The 20,275-nt window shown below is 47.7% G+C and overlaps 1 protein-coding gene across 1 annotated transcript; it reads right to left on the bottom strand.

Annotated features, from left to right (window-relative positions):
* Positions 1 to 8,304: 8,304 nt before the first annotated feature.
* On the bottom strand, positions 8,305 to 9,032 carry LOC117364930 (histone H1.4-like). Its single transcript, XM_033954677.1, has one exon. The coding sequence runs from the start codon at positions 8,974 to 8,976 to the stop codon at positions 8,362 to 8,364; it is 615 nt and encodes a 204-aa protein (XP_033810568.1). The 5' UTR covers positions 8,977 to 9,032; the 3' UTR covers positions 8,305 to 8,361.
* Positions 9,033 to 20,275: the final 11,243 nt, after the last annotated feature.

Here is a 20,275-nt window from a genome sequence, read left to right as displayed (position 1 = left end):
CCCCTCCTTCTCTCTCGCCCCGGGTGCAGCACAGCCGGCCAGGTCCCCTTACTTTTGTGCCGACAACAGCCCCGGTCTGACAAACCTCCCTGCCCTTAACCGCAAATCTAAATTTCCTTCTTACAGCTGCTGTAAGAAGGTAATTTAGATTTGCGGTTAAGGGCAGGAAGGTTTGTCGGACCTGGCCGGCTGTGCTGCACCTGGGGCGGGGCGGACCGCCCCCCTCCCTTGGTAGCCACTCGAGCCGCTAGGCTACTCCTCCTTACCTACCCTGCCTGCAGCACAGAGCCGAACGGAAGTCTTCCCGACGTCAGCGCTGACGTCGGGAAGACTTCCGTTCGGCTCTGTGCTGCAAGCAGAGCAGGTAGGGAGAAAAGCCGCATGACTTAGTACATCCAGCCCCGCAGGAACCCTGCAACCCTCGGAGGCGTCCCCACGGGAACCCTGTGACCCTAGGGGGCGTCCCCATTGGATTCCCGCGACCCTAGGGGGCATCCCCACGGGATCCCCGTGACCCGAAGGGGGAACCCGCGGGTCCCGCGGGATTCCCGTCGTCCCCGTTCCCGTGCAGCTCTCTACTTCAGAGCAGACAGGATAACCATGTCCAGTGACCCTGGTTCATCCTGATTCTGCAGCCATCTTAAATGCTACAAAATTTGAACTTTGTATGACAAAGGGTACGGTCTCATCTCCAAGCACTGCCTTCTCCACAATCCTTTTTGCCTTCTGTCACCTATGGGGCTCAGAGGCAGGATATTTGGGCCCGAGAAGCAGGGGAGAAGGAGAAGAAATATGCAGCAAAGGCCTTGTACCGCTCCTATCCTACTAACAGTCGTGGACAGGACAGGATGAAGGTCGCTAAATCAAGGAGGAAGAAAAATGGAAATTGATCGGGGCTTAATTCATAGTGAGAATTGTATGGGGGAAATGAGTGGGAGGATCGGAGGGCAAGCCAGATGAGTGGAGAGAGATTGAACGGATTCCAGGGTGGAGGAAGGATGAAGGTAGAAACTGGCTTACTGGGAGAGGGGTTAGGGACAGTAGAAAGATAAGAACTGAAGCATTACTATACTGGGACAGACCGAAGTTCCATCAAAGCTAGTATCTTGTTTCTAACAGTGGCCAACCTAGATCACAAGTTACTGTCAAGATCTCAATGAGTAAAACAGATTTTATGATGCGTAACCTAGAAATAAGCAGTGGATTTTCCCAAAACTATCCTAATAATGGCTTAGGAATTTACTGTTAGGAAGTTAACCAAACCTTATTTTAATCCTGCTAAGCTAACTGCATTCACCCCATTCTCTGGCAAGAAACTCAGGAGTTTTTTTAAAAAATTATTTATTTATAAATTTCAAATTATTTATCAAGCATACAAAACTTGTACAGAAAGAAATTGAACTTAGATCACATTCAAAAAGAGAGAAAATATTGTTACAAGTCAACAAATATAAAGCAAGAGCTTGAGACTGAAGCAAAATGTAATGCTTAGTTCTTCTAACGAGCTTAAGATTTTTCTTTACCCTGTCTGGTGAATGACAAGAAGAAAGTTAATTGACATGGTTCAAAGAAAACATACTTATTTGTTTGGAAATGTACAATGCACTTAGAGGGATGACGCATATCAAAAGTAGCCCCCAAAGCCAAGACTCCTGGTTTAAGTAGAAGAAAGTCACGTCTACGCTTCTGCGTCTCGCGTGATATATCTGGATATATCTGAATCTTATAACCCAGGAATTGTTTCTGTCTATTTTTAAAGAATAGTCTCAAAATCCACATCTTATCTGTTTGAAGAGCTACAGTGGCCTGTAGCCTGGCAGCGGAGTGGTGTTATGCGTAATGTGACTCTCTTGAAGCTTTTCCCGCTACTGGTCGCCTGCGAACTTTGGCCTGCTCGGCTGTGTAATAAGTGTGTAATATTTTGGTGCGATAATATGGGGGTTGTGGAGGTCGTCAATCGGCATGCCGCAAAATGTTTGCAGGTTAATCAGTTGATGTGTGAGATCGTTCTGCGTTGTTTGCGGCTCAATTTGTACATTAGGGCTAGGCATGTGCCAGGGAGTTGCAACTGTATTGCTGATGCTCTTTCTCGCTTTAACTTTTCGCAGTTTCGTCGGCTGGCTCCAGACGTGCAGCTCCATGGTTTGCAGATGCCGGATCATTTATGGAGCCTGGTCGGGAAGAGCTCTGGGACTTGCTGAGACAGTCGGTGGCTCCTACCACCTGGACTCGCTACAATGCTGGATTCCGTCGATTGTTCGCCTTCCTGTCTTCCCGGGGTTGGTCCCCAGGACCAGTATCCGAGACCCTGCTAGCGGAATTTGTGCAGGACTCACATCGTGGGGGGTTTGTCGCGGGGAGTTGTACCTGGCCACTTAGCTGGTTTTACATTCTTCTCCAGGGCCTTGGGGTGGCGTTGCCCGTCCTCGGGTTTCCTAGTGCGTAGACTTCTGACGGCTATGGCTAGGATTGCACCACAGCAACCCGATTTCTCATGACTTGTTGATGAGATTGATCGTGGAATTGCCGGCGGTGGCTCGATCCCGAAACGAGGTGCTGCTGTTCACTGCTGCTTTTTCGCTAGCTTTTTTCGGAGCCTTCCGCGTCGGGGAGCTATTAGTGCATCCTGCTGATTCGGTGTGTGCGCGTGGCTTTTTATTGCGGCATGTACAGTGCGATGACAGTACCGTTAGTTTATATCTTGCCAGATCCAAGATGGACCAGCTGGGCAGGGGCCGTATGGTGGTGTTGCATAAGATAGTGGGTGTTACTTGCCCGGTTACGGCTCTGTGTGCCTATATGGCGGTTCGTCCTCCTTTGGGGTTGGCCTTGTTGTTGCATGAAAACGGCGGGCCCCTTACTCGTTATCAGTTCTTAGCCGTGCTGCGTCTAGTTTTGCGCCGATGTGGTGAGGACCCGGCGCGCTTTGGTACTCATTCATTTCGGATTGGGGCTGCCACTTGTGCCTTTCTGGCTGGGGTGCCAGGTGTAGGGATTCAACGGTTGGTGCATTGGTCCTCGGACTGTTACAGGAGTTACATTAGGCCTCAGGGGTGGCACGAGGTTTAGATCAGGGAGGGACCTAGTTAGGGCTGCTGAGTTAATGTTTCCACTGATGGGTACCTTGGTCTCGGGGGAGTGGGTGGCTATAGCTGGTTGGTGCATGCTCAGGACTGACACTTTACTAACCAGAGTTTTGTGTTTTGATTTAGGGCTGGATTTGATTGTTGGGTTTGCCTTACAGATGCGGTACGGCGACAGCGTGCGGTGTAGATTGTCGGGCACTCCTTCGTCCACTGGGCGGGAGAGCGTGCCACGATCCGGCCTGGGGGTCAGCACCTGGGTCTGCAGCACTTGGGCATTCGCTTGTCCTGGTGGGGTCAGCGGGGCATGAGGTGGCATCAGCTGTTACCGTTGCTGGCTGACTTCCGTCGTCGCCCTCGTCGTCCGGATGTCCTGCTGCTGCATTTGGGTGGTAACGACGTGGATTCCCAGACGGGGAAGCACCTGATTGACACTCTTCTGGGTGATCTCAGGATGGTATTGGAGTGGTTCCCTGGCACGACGCTGCTGTGGTCGGACATTATTCCACGACCACGCCGGCTGGAGTCCCGGAGATGGACCAGGGGTCTGTGCAAGGTTAACCGTCAGGTAGGGCGATGGGTGGAGTCTAGGGGGGGTGCAACTACGACACGAATGGGTGGATGTGTCCTGTTTAGGTTTATTTGCGAGGGATCGGGTACATTTGTCGGACGTGGGCTGGGATTTGCTTTTGGATGATTTCTCGTCGGGTTGTGAGCGTTGGGCGCTATCTTAGTCGCACCTCTGTTCATTGGGGGGGGGGGGCCTGTAAGGGTTTACAGGCCCTATGGCGGTATCTCGAGCTACTGGCTGGGCTCATCAGGAGATGAGCGGTGGGCCAGCTGGGAGCCGTGCCTGGTGGGTCAGGTGACCCGGGTTAGTGGGGCATGTGGGGGACATGCCACCCCCCAGATTCTTGCTTCATGGCGGGGTCGGGGGCATAACTTGTTTTTTACAGTAGCTCGAAATAATTTGTGTTATAATGTTTATACTGTTTATACATTGTTATGTTATTTAACAACCTGTTATGACCAATAAACAGGGCTGCGGCTATTTTTCACCATAATTAGTGTTGAGTTTTTTGTGAGATAATGTAGGGGAGGGGTAAAGGTTTGAAATATATGTAGGTAGCGGGCCTATCCAGATTCCGCTGTTATAGGCAGCCCGAGAGCTCGTCTCGACGGGCGTACCTAATGCGGAGCTGGGAGGCCCGCGTGGTAGCCCGTCGGAGACGCGGGGCCGTTGGGGGGAACAGGAGGCAGGGGATTGGTCGGCAGGTCTTCCTGCCGCCGGGAAGACCTGTCATTGGTTAGTCGTGGCATCGGAGGGCGTCGTGAGGGGGGAGGGTTTATAAGTCGGGCCTCGGAGGACTAAGGGCGTTTCTGGTCCTCCGAGGCGGCTTTCCCACCTGCCCACCCTTTGGCTTCTGGGTAGAGAAGGTTGAGTTGGGATATTTGGGCGGTATCTCGAGCTACTGGCTGGGCTCATCAGGGGATGAGCGGTGGGCCGGCTGGGAGCCGTGCCTGGTGGGTCAGGTGACCCGGGTTAGTGGGGCATGTGGGGGACATGCCACCCCCCAGATTCTTGCTTCATGGCGGGGTCGGGGGCATAACTTGTTTTTTACAGTAGCTCGAAATAATTTGTGTTATAATGTTTATACTGTTTATACATTGTTATGTTATTTAACAACCTGTTATGACCAATAAACAGGGCTGCGGCTATTTTTCACCATAATTAGTGTTGAGTTTTTTTGTGGGATAATATAGGGGAGGGGTAAAGGTTTGAAATATATGTAGGTAGCGGGCCTATCCAGATTCCGCTGTTATAAGTGTGTGATGAAGTGTCGCAACCTAGAATGTGAGCTCACTTTGCAGAGAGAAAAAGTACCTGTAAATAATATGTAAGCCTCTTTGCTTATACTAGAGAATGACACGGTAGTTGTTACCGAGACTAGCTGTGGGTAACCCTCCGAAATGGTGACAAAAAAAAGTTCACCCGAGTATTGGGACAAGGCCATTCACTGCCTCGTGGAGCAGTGAATGGTCTTCTATTCGCAGTTAAAGGAGTGAGCACGCGTGGCAAACGAGCACTAGGTCCGGCAAGCCTCCTCTCTCCCGACGGCCGTCCATATCCCTCCCTCCCTTTCCTTCTTTTCGTGGCGATTTCTATAAGACTATTTGTTGCATTGCTGCCGGAGCCTTGAAGTCAGGTCACGTGTAGCTGCTGGAAAGTCTCCTCTGACACAACTTCCTGTTTCTGGTTGCATCGGAGGAGACTTTTCCAGCAGCCAACACAACGCGACTTCAATGCTCCTGCTGCAAAACAACACATAGAAATTGCCACGAGGGGAAGGGGAAGGGAAGGAGGGAGCTGCACGGCTGGCAGGCGGAAGGGAGGCAGCTGCTGGACCTCGTAAAGGGTGCTGGGGGGTGGGGATGGAGAGGAGAAGATGCTTAAGCAGCCTGAAGGGAACTGGTAAAGAAAGAGAGGGGAGGAGATGCTGGAAAATGGGGAAGAGAGCGTGGGGAGAAGACAATGGAAAATGGGGAAGAGTAAGTGGAGAGAAGACGCTGGGGAAGAGAGAGTGGAAAGAAGACGCTGGGAAAGAGGATAGATTAAGAATATTTGAATCGCTATCCCCTTTTGACTCTTCCCTATCAAGCTTCCCTGCCTTTTCTCCTTACCTCCCCACCTCCCTTTCCCAATCCTATCCACTTTTGTTAACTCCTTCTACTTAAAGAACAATTTTCTCTCTAGGCTTGTGGGAACGGGACAGTGACGGGGACCAAGCCCACAGGAAGAAGGTAACCAATTTTTCCCAAATGTCATTCTCTAACTTGTAAGAAGCATCAAAAACTAAGCCTCAATTAGAGTTAATATATTCGTTTATGACCTCAGCAGTACAAACTGTGAGAAAGACTTCATTCACAGTATAACTTGCACTAAAGTCTTCATCGGTCAGATTTTTTATCTCAAAACTTATTAGTTTATTTATTTTTATTTAGTTTTCAAAATAACTTAAGAGATAATACTCATCTCATTATCAGAGCATAGCAGGGGTGAAGAACCCCTGCTATGCTCTGATAATGAGATGAGTATTATCTCTTAAGTTATTTTGAAAACTAAATAAAAATAAATAAACTAATAAGTTTTGAGATAAAAAATCTGACCGATGAAGACTTTAGTGCAAGTTATACTGTGAATGAAGTCTTTCTCACAGTTTGTACTGCTGAGGTCATAAACGAATATATTAACTCTAATTGAGGCTTAGTTTTTGATGCTTCTTAGATTTTTTGGCCTTATAAAGATATATCCAAGTGCCCAATATACTTATTCTCTAACTTGTACCATAGAAAATACATAATCTGCAAAAGCCATGACAACATGTCCACAAGGATGAAGTGTTTCGGACATGATGTATCAGCTGAAGAAATGTTGTCAAAATATTTGGAGGTGCCATCGCACCATGGAGCGTTAAAAAAACAATTATAATATTATGTTTTGTTCTCTATTTCAGTCCTAATAATGTTACAGAGAATTTGATCGTTTTTTAAATTGGTTTATTATTACTTTTTTTCTCCTTCAGATAGTTAACTTTTGTGCTCCACACCTCTGATATTTCTGGCCATAAATGGGTGCCAACACCCAAGTGATAAGCTGTACTGTATTTAAAGCAGTAGTGTCGATTTTAAGAGCAAAGACCGAAAAATTCTCAGGTTGCAGCCGGTAACTGAGAAAAGAAATGTCCAATCACTGCTCAGGGCGGGAATTTCAAACCTCTGGTTCCGGCTAGTCAATAATGTACAAGATTTTAAAGGGCTAACCTTACCTATCAGATTGGAAGAGGAGGGGCTCTGAGCTTAACCATGTTCAAGTTCTTCTCCAGCTCTTTTTATAACAGGCAATTTCTAAGTAGTAATTTCATTTCTCCAGTTGTTGGGAATTTGAGGCTTAGGATGCTCCCTTTTCTTTGTCTTTTATTCCCCACAGCCACTCATTCAGATAGCTCGGTAATTAAAGCAAGAAATACAAATTTAAATTGGGAAAGTCCATGGCAGCTTGAGCCCCAGCTTTACTGTTCTTTCTCTGAATTCGGAAGATAAGAAAGAAAATCAGTAACGCCGTAACAAAATAAATAATAACAATAATTGCTTGTTTTTATAATTTCATCTCTTCCCCAGCCCACTCCCCGATATTTTCTTGTTCAGTATCAAGAGCAGATAAAGAATGCGAAACGAAAGAAAATGCAGGCCTGGGAAAGAAAAAACCCATCAATCACCAACGACCATTGTTCTCATAGAGAAAAAAGGACCAATCCCGGCAAAGGGCGGGCTTTTCATATTTAGCGGCAGACAAGGCACAGCCTATAAAAGAGGCGAGCAAGCGAGCTGATTTCCATCGTTGTTTTTTTTTCTACAGCATAAGAAGGAAGGAGTCGTGTGTTCGGTATGGCACGTACGAAGCAGACCGCCCGTAAGTCCACCGGAGGAAAAGCTCCTCGCAAGCAGCTAGCGACCAAGGCTGCCCGCAAAAGCGCCCCAGCCACAGGGGGTGTGAAGAAACCTCATCGCTACCGACCGGGCACTGTAGCGCTTAGAGAAATCCGCCGCTATCAGAAGTCCACCGAGCTGCTTATTCGCAAGCTGCCCTTCCAACGCCTGGTGCGAGAGATCGCGCAAGATTTCAAGACCGACTTGCGCTTCCAGAGCTCGGCTGTCATGGCCCTGCAGGAGGCTAGCGAGGCTTATCTGGTGGGGCTCTTCGAGGACACCAATCTCTGCGCTATCCACGCCAAGAGAGTCACCATCATGCCCAAAGATATCCAACTGGCCCGCCGCATTCGTGGGGAGAGGGCTTAGAAAGCGCCCTTGGTCAACAGGCATTTAACCCAAAGGCTCTTTTAAGAGCCACCAACTTCCCACCTGAAAGGGGCTTAAATGAGTCTTGTTTTTTGTGTATAAAAAGCTACATTTCTAGTGTAGACAGCATTCAGTGCTAGACACCTACTGCAAAAGGTTTACTCTAAACAGCTAATAAAACATAATAAAATACTGCTCTTATGATTTGTTTTCACGCATGGCTACTGGCCTGGAGCAAAGGGATGCCTTGCAAACGAGACGGGCTGAATAAGGGGTGTGTGTGTGGGTGGAGGATAACAAAACACGTTGTTGGAAATTATTTAGGAACATAAAAGATTATGGCGCTCTTTCATTGATGTGTGAGGTGGCTCTGAAAAGAGCCTTTGGGTTTAATAAGCGTCGCCGGTTGTCGAGCAGAGCTTCACTTTTTCTTTGCGGCTTTTGCTGCCTTGGGCTTGGCAGCCTTGGCCGGGCTTTTCTTCCCCTTCGCTTTCACCGCTTTGGCTTTAGCCGGGCTCTTCGCCGCTTTCTTGGCTTTAACCGCTTTGGCCTTTTTGGGGCTCTTGGCTGCTTTCTTGGTGGCGGTTGCCGACGGCTTCTTGGCCCTCTTCGGACTCTTTTTCCCTCCGGCCCCTGCCGCCTTTTTCGCTTTCTTCACTGCCGCTTTCTTGCTTTTCGGAGGGCTCTTCTTCTTCGCCTCCGGCTGCTTCTTGTTCAGCTTGAAAGAGCCCGAAGCTCCGCTGCCCTTAGTCTGCAGCAGGCTGCCTTTACTCACCAGACTCTTGACGGCTAGCTTCACGCGACTGTTGTTCCTCTCTACATCGTAGCCGGCTGCCGCCAGAGCCTTCTTCAGGCCAGCCAAGGACACGCCGTTGCGCTCCTTTGAAGCCGAGACCGCCTGCACGATCAGCTCGGAGACGCTGGGGCCCGATGCCTTGCGCGCTTTCGCCGCTCCCGCCGGCTTCTTCGCCTTCTTCTTGGCCGCGCCTGGAGCAGGAGGCGGCGCAGCTGCTGCTGCTGGAGCGGTTTCGGCCATGCTCTGCTGTGTCGCACTCGCACCAAAGCCAAAAATTAAACCGATGAAGTTGCTTCTCGGCCCCAGCCGCTCCCACTATTTATAGCAGATGCTGCCCACTGATTGGCTGCGGGCTCAGCGCCTGCCTGCTTCAGACCAAGGCTCCTCTCCCCTTGTGTTTCTGAAGCCCTCTCAATTAACTTTTTATACTCAAATAACATTCGTTTGCACAATTATTCTCGTTCGGATCAGTAAAGAAGAGTTCATAGTCTGCCCTAAACGCGGTGTTTGCTTCTCATGAATATTAATAAAGTCCAAAAGAAACGTTCCTTTGCTTCTTTCGGTCTTTCCCACCTTCCAAAGAGGCGCAACTGTTTTTTATTTGTGAAAATAATATCGCTGTCAGGATCTACATGGGCATAATTTCCCTGCAACAGTTTTTAAGGAGGTGTAAAACTGCTTTGCTCACAAAATCAGCCTTTCCTCTTGGAAAATACTGACCGAGAACCCAAATCTAAGGGGAAAGAAATAACACACACCATTCTGCACTGTCCTAAGAATCTACAACAGTTAGTCTATTCTCTTATACAATAAAAATAAAATCTTTGGATTATAATTGATAGTCTCGTTAATATATTAAAGCTGAGGTATGAAAGAGGTTTAACAAAGAACAGTTTGGCAATCAGTTAATTAGGAGTTTGATACTAGCATACCTGTCTATTTTGTATTGGAGAGTCCCTGACAAGTGGTGTGGTAAGTGGTGTGGTAAGGGGAGGTTCATCCTGGGCGATGTCTTGTTGAAGACGCAAATACCCACGCATAGGAAGTGACATCAGAGGAAGAGATGATGTTGGCGCGACAGCAGCTTGGAGGTTGCTGCTCGTGCCAGGAATGTTACAGAGGTATAGGGGAAGGAGCATGTGGAGGAGGGTCGCCGCTGCTCTGAGCGCCTCTCACCTTCGCTCAGAGCCGGATTAAAGAATAGACCAAGTACGCACGGGCCTATGGCCCGAAATGGTCAGGAGGGCCTGCCAGTGCCATGCTTTAGGGCCTCACCCTTGCTGGATTCGCTGTAAGCAGCAGCAGCATCGTCATCTAACCGGCACCCCTAACCTGATCCGGCCCCCCTCGTTTCTCTCCCTCCTTCCCATCGCGAGACTCTAAACAGCACCAGCACTCTAAGCAGGCTGCTTGGTGGCTTTTTCCTGCCAGTGATTCCTTCTGGTGCGTCACTGTACACTTGTGTGCCTAGGGGCTCTCAAATAATTAATCCTGCCCTGCCTTCGCTATGTCACTGTCCCTGAGTTTATTCTTCTAAATGCTGGTTGTGCCTACTCCTACTCTACTTCTTTTCTTTTTCCTTAAAGTACCAAAGGTCATGAAAGGAGGAAAAAGAGGAGATGTGGCTTGATGGGAAATGATGCCTGAGTTCAAGTTCTTCTTTTTTTATTTTTTGACAAATAACTTGGGGGCATATTTTTACTAAGCTGTATTAAGCACTAAAAAGCATGCTTACAGAAGGATAAAAACCAATAAAATAGGGCAAGCTCAGAAAACACACGGTAGTTTTATATTTGTGGCCTATCCACATGCTAAAGAATAGAAAATTGCTTTTGGCTTTAGGGGAGGATATTAGGTGTAAACAGTTCTTGTTTTGTTTTGTTTTTTTATTTGGCACTGTTTATTGAAAAACTAAAATCAAAATACAACAAAACACAGCCAGTCAATGTGATGCCAAGATACACAGGAGTACAGTAGTTCTTCAGTGCCCCTTGCATAGATCAAACAATAAGTGGTCCCCCTCCCCTCACCCAAACCTCAAACTGCAGGAAGTTCCCTCCCCAGTGGTCAAATCTATCCCATATTCCAGTAAATACCCCCATTTTATGGTTTTTCAAGCAGTGATAAACTACAGTGCATTCCAAGTATTCAGTTTTGAAGCAAAATAGAACAGACTGGGGAGTGCGTTTGCTTCCATACCGCAGCAATAGTCAATAGTAATTTACTAAATGTCTCTTCCTCCACCTAAAAGTCTGCAGGAAATAGGTGTAAAAACACCAAAGTGGGCAAACAGTCAACCTATCTGTTCAATATGGAAGAGAGAAGATCTAAAATATGTATCCAAAATACGCTCCCAATAGCCATTCACACATCAAAATAACACACACACAGGTATTCCTTAAGCTCAACAATCAAACACTCTTACGGCTAAAGCACTCAAGCAAATCCACCCAATTTCCAGAGTCACTCAAAGTCATCCATACCATTTCTCCCCTCAAAACATACCCCAACACCAAGAAGAGAAAAAACAAACTTGAAACCACCTCTTACCGCTCTCCCTCATTGCTATAAAAAATGGAGCAATGCAATGTTCTGTGTCCAGAAACAGGAATCACAATGCATGGGTAACAGCACACCCAGGGAAGGTCAGCTCTTTCTCAACCATTGCTGGGGCTACTCCCTTCTCCAGCCCCGGATGATCTCCCACTTTGCTGCCAATGGAATCCGGCCAATCGTTGCTGTACTGTAGGAGCACCCTTCGAAGTGCTCGGCTCATCCACGATCTCGATACCCTTCTTCAGCAGCAAAACCTTGGGCTCAGATAGAGAGGATAATCTCCTAATGGACTCCGTTTATAGTGATCAGTATCCTGAGATTAAAGGTCCATCTATAGCAGATGTTAGCTTTGGAGCGAGCTCAGGTCACTGCTCTGAAAGAGTGACGCTTCTGCAAAGTGCTGAATGCCAAGTCCTGGTAAAGCTCCACTCGACATTCCTGTCAGGTGTCATTCCCCAGCTCTCTAGCACAACACAAAATGCACACTTTTAAGGTGAAACTCTGGAGACACACTACTATGTCTCTAGGGTGGTGAGGGTTGCGGGAACCCAAGAAGCGATGGACCCGCTCAATGCCATGCTCGAGGTCTTCCATATCCTAGAGGAAATGACACAGGCCAGTGACCACCTCTCTGGCATCTCCAAAATAGCTAGTATCAGGCACCTTTCACATCCGGAAGTTATTCCTTCTAGCTCTGTTTTCCAAATCCTCCATTTTAGTGACCAATTCAGACAGTTCAGCCCACACATTAAGAACATAAGAATTCCCATTGCTGGGTCAGACCATTGGAACATCCTGCCCAGCAGTCCTCTCACGCTGTGGCCCTGAGGTCAAAGACCAGTGCTCTAAATGAGTCCAGCCTCACCTGTGTACGTTCCAGTTTAGCAGGAGCTTGTCCAACTTTGTCTTGAAAGCCTGGAGGGTGTTTTCCCCTTTAACAGACTCCGGAAGAGCGTTCCAGTTTTCCACCACTCTCTGGGTGAAGAAGAATTTGCTTACATTTGTATGGAATCTATCCCCTTTCAACTTTAGAGAGTGCCCTCTCGTTCTCCCTACCTTGGAGAGGGTGAACAGTCTGTCTTCATCTACTAAATCTATTCCCTTCAGTATTTTGAACTTTTCAATCAAGTCTCATCTCAGTCTACTCTTTTCAAGGGAGAAGACGCCCAGCTTAGAAACATAGAAATAGACAGCAGATAAGGGCCACGGCCCATCTAGTCTGCCCACCGCAATGACCCTCCCCCACCTAACTCAGTGAATAGATCCCACGTGTCTATCCCATTTGGCTTTAAAATCAGGCACGCTGCTGGCCTCAGTGACCTGAAGTCGAAGATTATTCCAGCGGTCAACCACTCTTTCAGTGAAAAAGAATTTCCTGGTGTCACTGTGCAGTTTCCCTCCCCTGATTTTCCACGGGTGCCCCCTAGTTGCCGTGGGACCCTTGAGAAGGAAGATATCTTCTTCCACTTCGATGCGGCCTGTGAGATACTTGAACGTCTCGATCATGTCTCTCCTCTCTCTGCGTTCCTCGAGTGAGTAGAGCTGTAATTTATCCAGCCTTTCCTCGTACGGGAGATCCTTGAGACCCGTGATCATCCGGGTGGCCATTCTCTGGACCGACTCTAGTCTCAGCACATCCTTTCGGTAATGCGGCCTCCAGAATTGCACACAGTACTCCAGGTGTGGTCTCACCATGGATCTATACAATGGCATAATGAGTTCAGGCTTACGGCTGACGAAACTCCTGCGTATGCAACCTATGATTTGCCTTGCTTTGGAGGAAGCTTGCTCCACTTGATTGGCAGCCTTCATGTCCTCACTGATGATCACCCCTAGGTCACGTTCTGCTTCAGTTCTTGTTAGGATCTCGCCATTTAGGGTGTAAGTCTTGCATGGATTTTGGCTGCCCAGGTGCATGACTTTGCATTTTTTGGCATTGAAGCTGAGTTACCAGGACCTAGACCAGCGCTCCAGTAGTAGTAGGTCGTGCATTATGTTGTCGGGCATTGAATTTTTGTCTGTTGTACTCTTGGCCACTACATTGCTTAGTTTGGCGTCATCAGCGAATAATATTATTTTACCTCGGAGCTCTTCTGCCAAGTCTCTTATGTAGATGTTGAACAGGATCGGGCCCAGGACGGAGCCCTGTGGCACTCCTCTGATCACCTCCGTCGTTTTGGAGGGGGTGCCATTCACCACTACCCTCTGAAGCCTACCCTCAAGCCAGTTCCCAATCCATTTCGTCAACGTGTCGCCCAATCCTATAGAACTCATCTTGTTCAGCAACCTGCGGTGTAGTACGCTATCGAATGCTTTGCTGAAGTCCAGGTATACGATGTCCAGGGACTCCCCAACATCCAGCTTTCTCGTCACCCAGTCAAAGAAGCCGATCAGGTTGGATTGGCAGGATCTCCCCTTAGTAAATCCATGTTGACGGGGATCCCGTAGATTCTCCTCGTTCATGATCGTATCCAATTGGCGTTTGATTAGAGTTTCCATTAGTTTGCTCACTATTGATGTGAGACTCACTGGTCTGTAATTTGCTGTCTCCATCTAGGAGCCTTTCTTATGAAGTGGAATGACGTTAGCCATTTTTCAGTCCAACGGGACGTTACCTGTACTAAGGGAGAGATTGAAGAGCGCGGATAGCGGTTCCGCCAAAACATCACACAACTCCCTGAGCACCCTGGGGTGTAGGTTGTCAGGCCCCATTGCCTTGTTAACCTTGAGCTTTGACAGCTCGCAGTAGACACTGCTGGGCGTAAACTCGAAATTACTAAACGGATCAGCTGAGTCAACCCTTGTCTGCAGCTGAGGACCAAGTCCCGGTGCCTCGCGGGTGAAGACTGAGCAGAAGTATTCATTTAATAGTTGGGCTTTTCCGAGTCCGTTTCTGCATAGTCTCTTTCTGGTTTCCTGAGGTGTACTATCCCACCTGAGTTCTTGTTCCTGTCACTGATATACCTGAATAAGGATTTATCTCCTTTCTTTATGTTCCTTGCTAAAGACTCCTCCATGCGGAATTTGGCCTCCCTAACTGCTGTTTTGATGGCTTTTGACTTGGCCAGATAGATTTCCCTGGAGTCCTGTTTCCCTGATTGTTTGTAAGAGATGAATGCTTTTTTCTTCTCCTTGATGAGGTCCGAGATCTCTGCAGAGAACCACTGTGGCTTATTGTTCCTACTCCGTTTACTTACCGATTTAACATAGCGGTTTGTTGCTTCCTGTATGGTGGCTTTCATAGTTGACCACATTTCTTCCATGTTATCGGTTTCTGCTTGGCTTTGTAGCACCTGGTGAACGAAGTTCCCCATGTCTTTGAAGTTTGTGTCCTTGAATTTAAGGACCTTGGTCAGTGTGGTAGATTTAGTGAAACTTTTCCTGAGATTGAACCATACCATGTCGTGGTCGCTGGAGGCCAATGTGTCGCCCACCGAGACCTCTGTGACACTTTCTCCATTGGTAAGTATCAGGTCTAGGATTGCCTGATCCCTTGTTGGTTCCAACACCAGTTGCCTTAGTCTTGCTCCCTTCAAGGAGTTTAATAGCCTCCTGCTGCTGCCTGAAGCAGAGGAAAGCGTGACCCAATCCACATCAGGCATGTTGAAGTCACCTAACAATACTGTGTCCCCACGCAAGGTGATATTCTCTATATCTCCGATTAAGTCCATATCTTGGTCATCCTGTTGTCTTGGGGGTCTGTATACTACGCCAAGATACAGGCATTTGTCCTTCCCTCTGGCCAAATTTACCCAAAGAGATTCCCCAGTGTATCGTACATCTGTGATTCTGGTGACTTTAATGTCATCTTTAGTATATAATGCTACACCTCCTCCCATTTTGCACTCTCTGTCCCGGTGAAGCAAGTTGTAATCCGGTATGACCATGTCCCACCCGTGGGAGTCTGTGAGCCAGGTCTCAGATATCGCCACCACATCCAAGTCTGCATTTGTCATTTCTGTTTCCAGTTCCAGGATCTTGTTTCCCAGACTGTGGGCGTTGACGTACATAGCCCTCCATGTTGTATGTTTGTTACATCTCAATGGGGACATTCCTACTATAGCAACTAGGCCACCTTTAGCATTATTTGCATGTCTCGTACTCTTCCTAGACCCAGAGCTGCAACGTGCACCTTTCCCGGACTCCCCATACCCAGAACTACAGTTTATGCCTAACCCAGACTCAGAATTGTGTGTACCCTGTGGGGGTATTCCCTCTTGAGCAACTTGACTTCCTATAATACAGTTTGCAGTGTGTATTCTGTCGCTGGACCCAGAATTACAATATGTACTTCTCCTAGTCCCAGAATCACAATGTGCATCCCTCCTAGATCCAGAATTACAATGTGAACTCCCCTTAGACCCAGCATAACAATGTGACCCAGAATTATAATGTGATCCTGAATTATAGTGTTTACTTACTTTAGTCTCCCTTATTTTAGTCTCAAGAAGAAATTGGTAGCTTAGCTCGTCAAGTAGGTTGTTTGTGCCAGTATCCTCCCCCAACTTACCTAGTTTAAAGCCTTGTGAAGTAGTAGCTTCTCCAATCTCTCACTGTAAGGCAACTCCTCCATCCCTTTAACCATTTTAGTCGCTCTTCTCTGGACCCTTTCAAGTAGTACCCTATCCTTCTTCGTTTACGGCGACCAGTGCTGGACGCAGTACTCCAGGTGAGGGTGCACCATGGCCTGTACAGCAGCATGATAACCCTCTTCGATCTGTTTGTAATCCCCTTCTTAATCATTCCTAGCATTCTGTTCGTCCTTTTTGCCTCCGCCGCACATTGTGCATAAGGCTTCATTGACTTGTCGATCAAAACTCCCAAGTCTCTTTCCTGGGAGGTCTTTCCAAGTACTGCCCCGGACATCTGTATTCATGCATGAGATTTTTGTTACCGACATGCATCACTTTGCACTTATTTACGTTGAACTTCATTTGCCATGTCGATGCCAATTTCTCAAGCTTGATTATGTCATGTTGCAGATCTTCACAATCCCCCTGTATCTTCACTACTCTGAATAACTTTGTATTGTCCGCAAATTTAATTACCTCACTCGTTATACCAATGACCAGATCATTTATAAAGACCCGGTGAGTGTTACCCGGAATTAGCCCCGTGTAACCAGTGTTCCCGCTAAGCTGCGTTGACGTGCGCACGCGCACAAAATATTACCTCGCAGCGCACAAGTTTCTCGTCGCAGCGCACACAGTGTAGAGCACAGTTCTTCAACCGCCGGTCCGCAAACAAAATCTTGCCGGTCCACGAAGGATTCGGTCCCCGCCGCAACGAAAGGCCGGCGTCAGCTGACTTGCAACTTCCTGTTGCAGTCGCTGTGCCGGGACTCCTGCCTTCCACCGCGTTTGCCTCCTGCCTTGTCTCCGCACCTCCAGACCAGCAGCGGCAGCTGTGTATGCTTTTAACTTCGGCACAGAGCTGCCCCTAATCAATAGTTTAGCGCGGTTTCATAAGGCAGCCTCGGGGCCTTTGCTAGGCCGGCCCACATCGCATCATCGAAGCGGGCCGGCTATCAAAGGCCCCGAGGCTGCCTCATGAAACCGCGCTAAACTATTGATTAGGGGCAGCTCTGTGCCGAAGTTAAAAGCATACAGAGCTGCCGCTGCTGGTCTGAACTCTTGGGCCGCTGAAGGAGGGCAAAAAGCAGCTGTCCTGGAGGTTTCCCTTCCTCTCGCCTTTACAGGTTCCTTTTTTCCACCTTTTTTTTTTCCTTCAAACGGCAACGGGCCCCAGCATCGACATCAATCAAGTAAGTTCCACTGTCAATCAAGCGGTTCTGCTCGGCCAAAGCTTCCCCTGTGACATGAGCCACCCTCAGGGGAAAGAAAGTGACCCACAAAGGTGAGGGGAAGGGGGGCAGATGATGGAAGTTGGGGGGGGGGGAGAGAGAGAGAGAAGGGGCAGATGATGGAATGGAGGAGATGAGAGAGAGAGAGAAGGGGACAGATGATGGAAGTGAGAAGAAGGGAGAGAGAGCAGAAGGCAGATGGATGTCAGTTGAGAAGGGAGAGCAGATGCTGAATGGAAGTGGGGAAAGAACACATACTGGATGGAAGGAGGAGATAAATAAAGGGGGAAGAAAATAGTAAGATAATGGAGGGGTGAGGGAAAGGGGTGACAAGCTGTGTGTAGACACAGTGAAAAGAGGGAAACGGGACTAAATAGTAAGAAAGAATTTAATTTAGATGGAGGCAGAAAATAGAGAAGGAAGACCAGAGAAGAAAAGGGAAGAGAGAGCAGAGAATGATCAGATCTGAGTGGAGGAAATGAGAAGAGAGATATGCTAAAAACCACAGGGGGGAGGGAAGGATAGAGATGCCAGACCATGAGGGGAACAGAAGGAAGATGATGGATGCTAGACCAAATTGGGGGGTGGGGGGGGGGCAGGAGGAGAGATGGCAGGGAAAGACAGACAGTGAATGGAAGGGGCAGATGCTGGACTGAAGAGACAGAGAAGGTTATCATGCTGCTGTACCGGGCCATGGTACGCCCTCACCTGGAGTACTGCGTCCAGCACTGGTACTTTAAGAAGGACACGGTACTACTCGAAAGGATCCAGAGAAGAGCAACTAAAATGGTTAAGGGGCTGGAGGAGTTGCCGTACAGCGAAAGATTAGAGAAACTGGGCCTCTTCTCCCTTGAGCAGAGGAGATTGAGAGGGGACATGATAGAAACATTCAAGGTACTGAAGGGAATAGACTTAGTAGCTAAGGCAGGGAGAACGAGAGGGCACTCTCTAAAGTTGAAAGGGGATAGATTCCATACAAACGTAAGGAAGTTCTGTGGTAGAAAGCAACATATTTATTTGGCTCATAACTTGCTGGCGCCCGATATTTTTAGCTCACAGTGAAAAAAGTTTGCTCACAACACCCGCCCGCTTAGAGGGAACACTGCGTGTAACCCACCAAAATGGGGAGGAAAATAAACTGGTCGCCATGGGTACGGGGACAAGGCCATTCACAGCCTCGTAGAGCAGTGAATGACCTTGTCCACGCAGTAAGGTATCTGTCGTATTGCTTCCCTTCCCAGCCATCCTCGCGATCGCGACACTCACTCTTTTCCACCGGTGGCAAAAAAATCAAACAAGCAACCCATCCGGGCATCACTTCTCTTCACCTAGCCATCTCCCTCCGTTCTCCTCACCTTTGCGGGAGCTCTTCATAGTTTTCTCTTTCTGAGGTGTTCGGACGTGGCAACATTCTCATCAAGTCCCATGTGAGTGCACTAAAGCTTCTCTGATGCAAGCCACCCAGGCTAATACAGAAAGTTGAGTCAGAGGAGAAGCTTTGGGGCAGTCACGTGGGTCTTGGAGAGAACGTTGCCATGTCTAGACAAGTCAGAAAGAGAAAGCTATAAAGAGTGCCTGCGAAGGTGAGGGGGAAGGGAGGAAGGTGGTCTGATGAGGGGAAGAGGTTGAGTGATGCTGAAGGGAAGTGGAGGAAGAGAGGAGAAGGGTAACAGGTATTAGGCACCTCTCACCTTAAAACATACCCCAACACCAGGAAAAGAAAAAACATACTTGCAATCCTTCACAGTTTTCCCTCATTGCCAACAAAAATGGAACAATGCAACGTTTTGTGTCCAGATGCAGGAACCACAATGCAGGGGTAACAGCACACCCATGGAAGGTCGGCTCAACTCCAGCAACAGATGATCTTCCAATTGTTGCTGTATTGTAGGAGCACCCTTCGAAGTGCCCGGCTCTTCCATGATCACGATACCCTCTTCCAGCAGTTACAGCTTGCCTTTAGATAGGGAAGATAATCTTATGGACTCCGTTGAGAGTGATCAGTTTCCTGAAAGGAAAGGTCCATCTATAGCGGATGTTAGCTTTGGAGAGAGCTCAGGTCACTGCTCTGAAAGAGTGACGCTTCTGCAAAGTGCTGAAAGCCATGTCCTGGTAAAGCTCCACCCGACTCCCCCATCAGGTAATAGTCCCCAGCTCTCAAGCACAGCACAAAATGCACTCTTAAGGTGAAACTCTGGAGGCACATTACTATGTTTTGCATATCAGACAGATTAGTCTGCACATCCTCAATACCTTGCTGTTCCCTTGTGCCAGTTCTTTGCAGGAATTGACACAGGTTTCCACAACATCCAAGCAGCCAGTCATATGTGTTAAATCTTGCTTAAGGTCATAAATCGACGCTCTTACTTGAGAGGCTACTGCTAAAATCTCGCTTTTCATCTCAGCAATCCAATTCTGCATATCCACTCTGATAAGTACAGTGCTCCACTCACCTGGCTCCTCTAACATATTGCTCACGCTGTCGTCCATCCGCTGGGCCACTGGCGAAAACACAGGCCCCGCCAACCACATAGCCTATGCTATGTGGTTGGTGAGCCAATGATTTATCCACATCAATCTTCTTTCTGGACATCATGAATCCAGGTGAATTAACCCCTCTCTGGCACTAAGTGAGGAGTCTAATGTCTGCCGCAAGTACATTTAAAGCGGGATATATAGCAGCTGAAGACGGAGCCTCTGATTTAGGCTGCCATCTTCTTCAGTGACGTCACTTCTTCCTTCAGGTGTACGCAGTTCTAACACAGGCCAACAGCAAAAAAACAAGACAAAAAAAACCCCCCAAAACAAACAAACAAAAAAATATATATATATTTTTAAATAAATATATCTTTGAGATTTGTTTTTTTTGACCTGTTCCTGGGGTTATTTGGGGCACTGATTCAGAAAATTGTATTGGATAGTTTTTTTTATTTATTTATCAATTTTCAAATTAATTTACAAGAATTAACTCTTGTTACAGCAATACAGTTTAAACTTGAATAAAAAAAAAGAAGCAAAATCTTTATACATTTAAAGAAACAATCAATAGCTCCTTAGACCTCAAATTGTAAGGGAGGAATTTTGATAAGCAAAGAGAAACTTATTATTTATGTAGTTAATCAATCAGGAAAGGCTTAACAGCATTCTTGCGAATCCCTTTTTACAAAACTGCTGTTCACC

This window comes from Geotrypetes seraphini, chromosome 8 (genome assembly GCF_902459505.1).
Source record: "Geotrypetes seraphini chromosome 8, aGeoSer1.1, whole genome shotgun sequence".
NCBI lineage: Eukaryota > Metazoa > Chordata > Amphibia > Gymnophiona > Dermophiidae > Geotrypetes > Geotrypetes seraphini.
Note: the sequence above shows the minus strand (reverse complement) of the source record. Positions and strands in the feature narration are given on the sequence as shown.

Coding starts and splice junctions, on each gene's coding strand:
- LOC117364930 (XM_033954677.1), bottom strand. CDS start 8,976: ATGGCCGAAACCGCTCCAGCAGCAGCAGCTGCGCCGCCTCCTGCTCCA.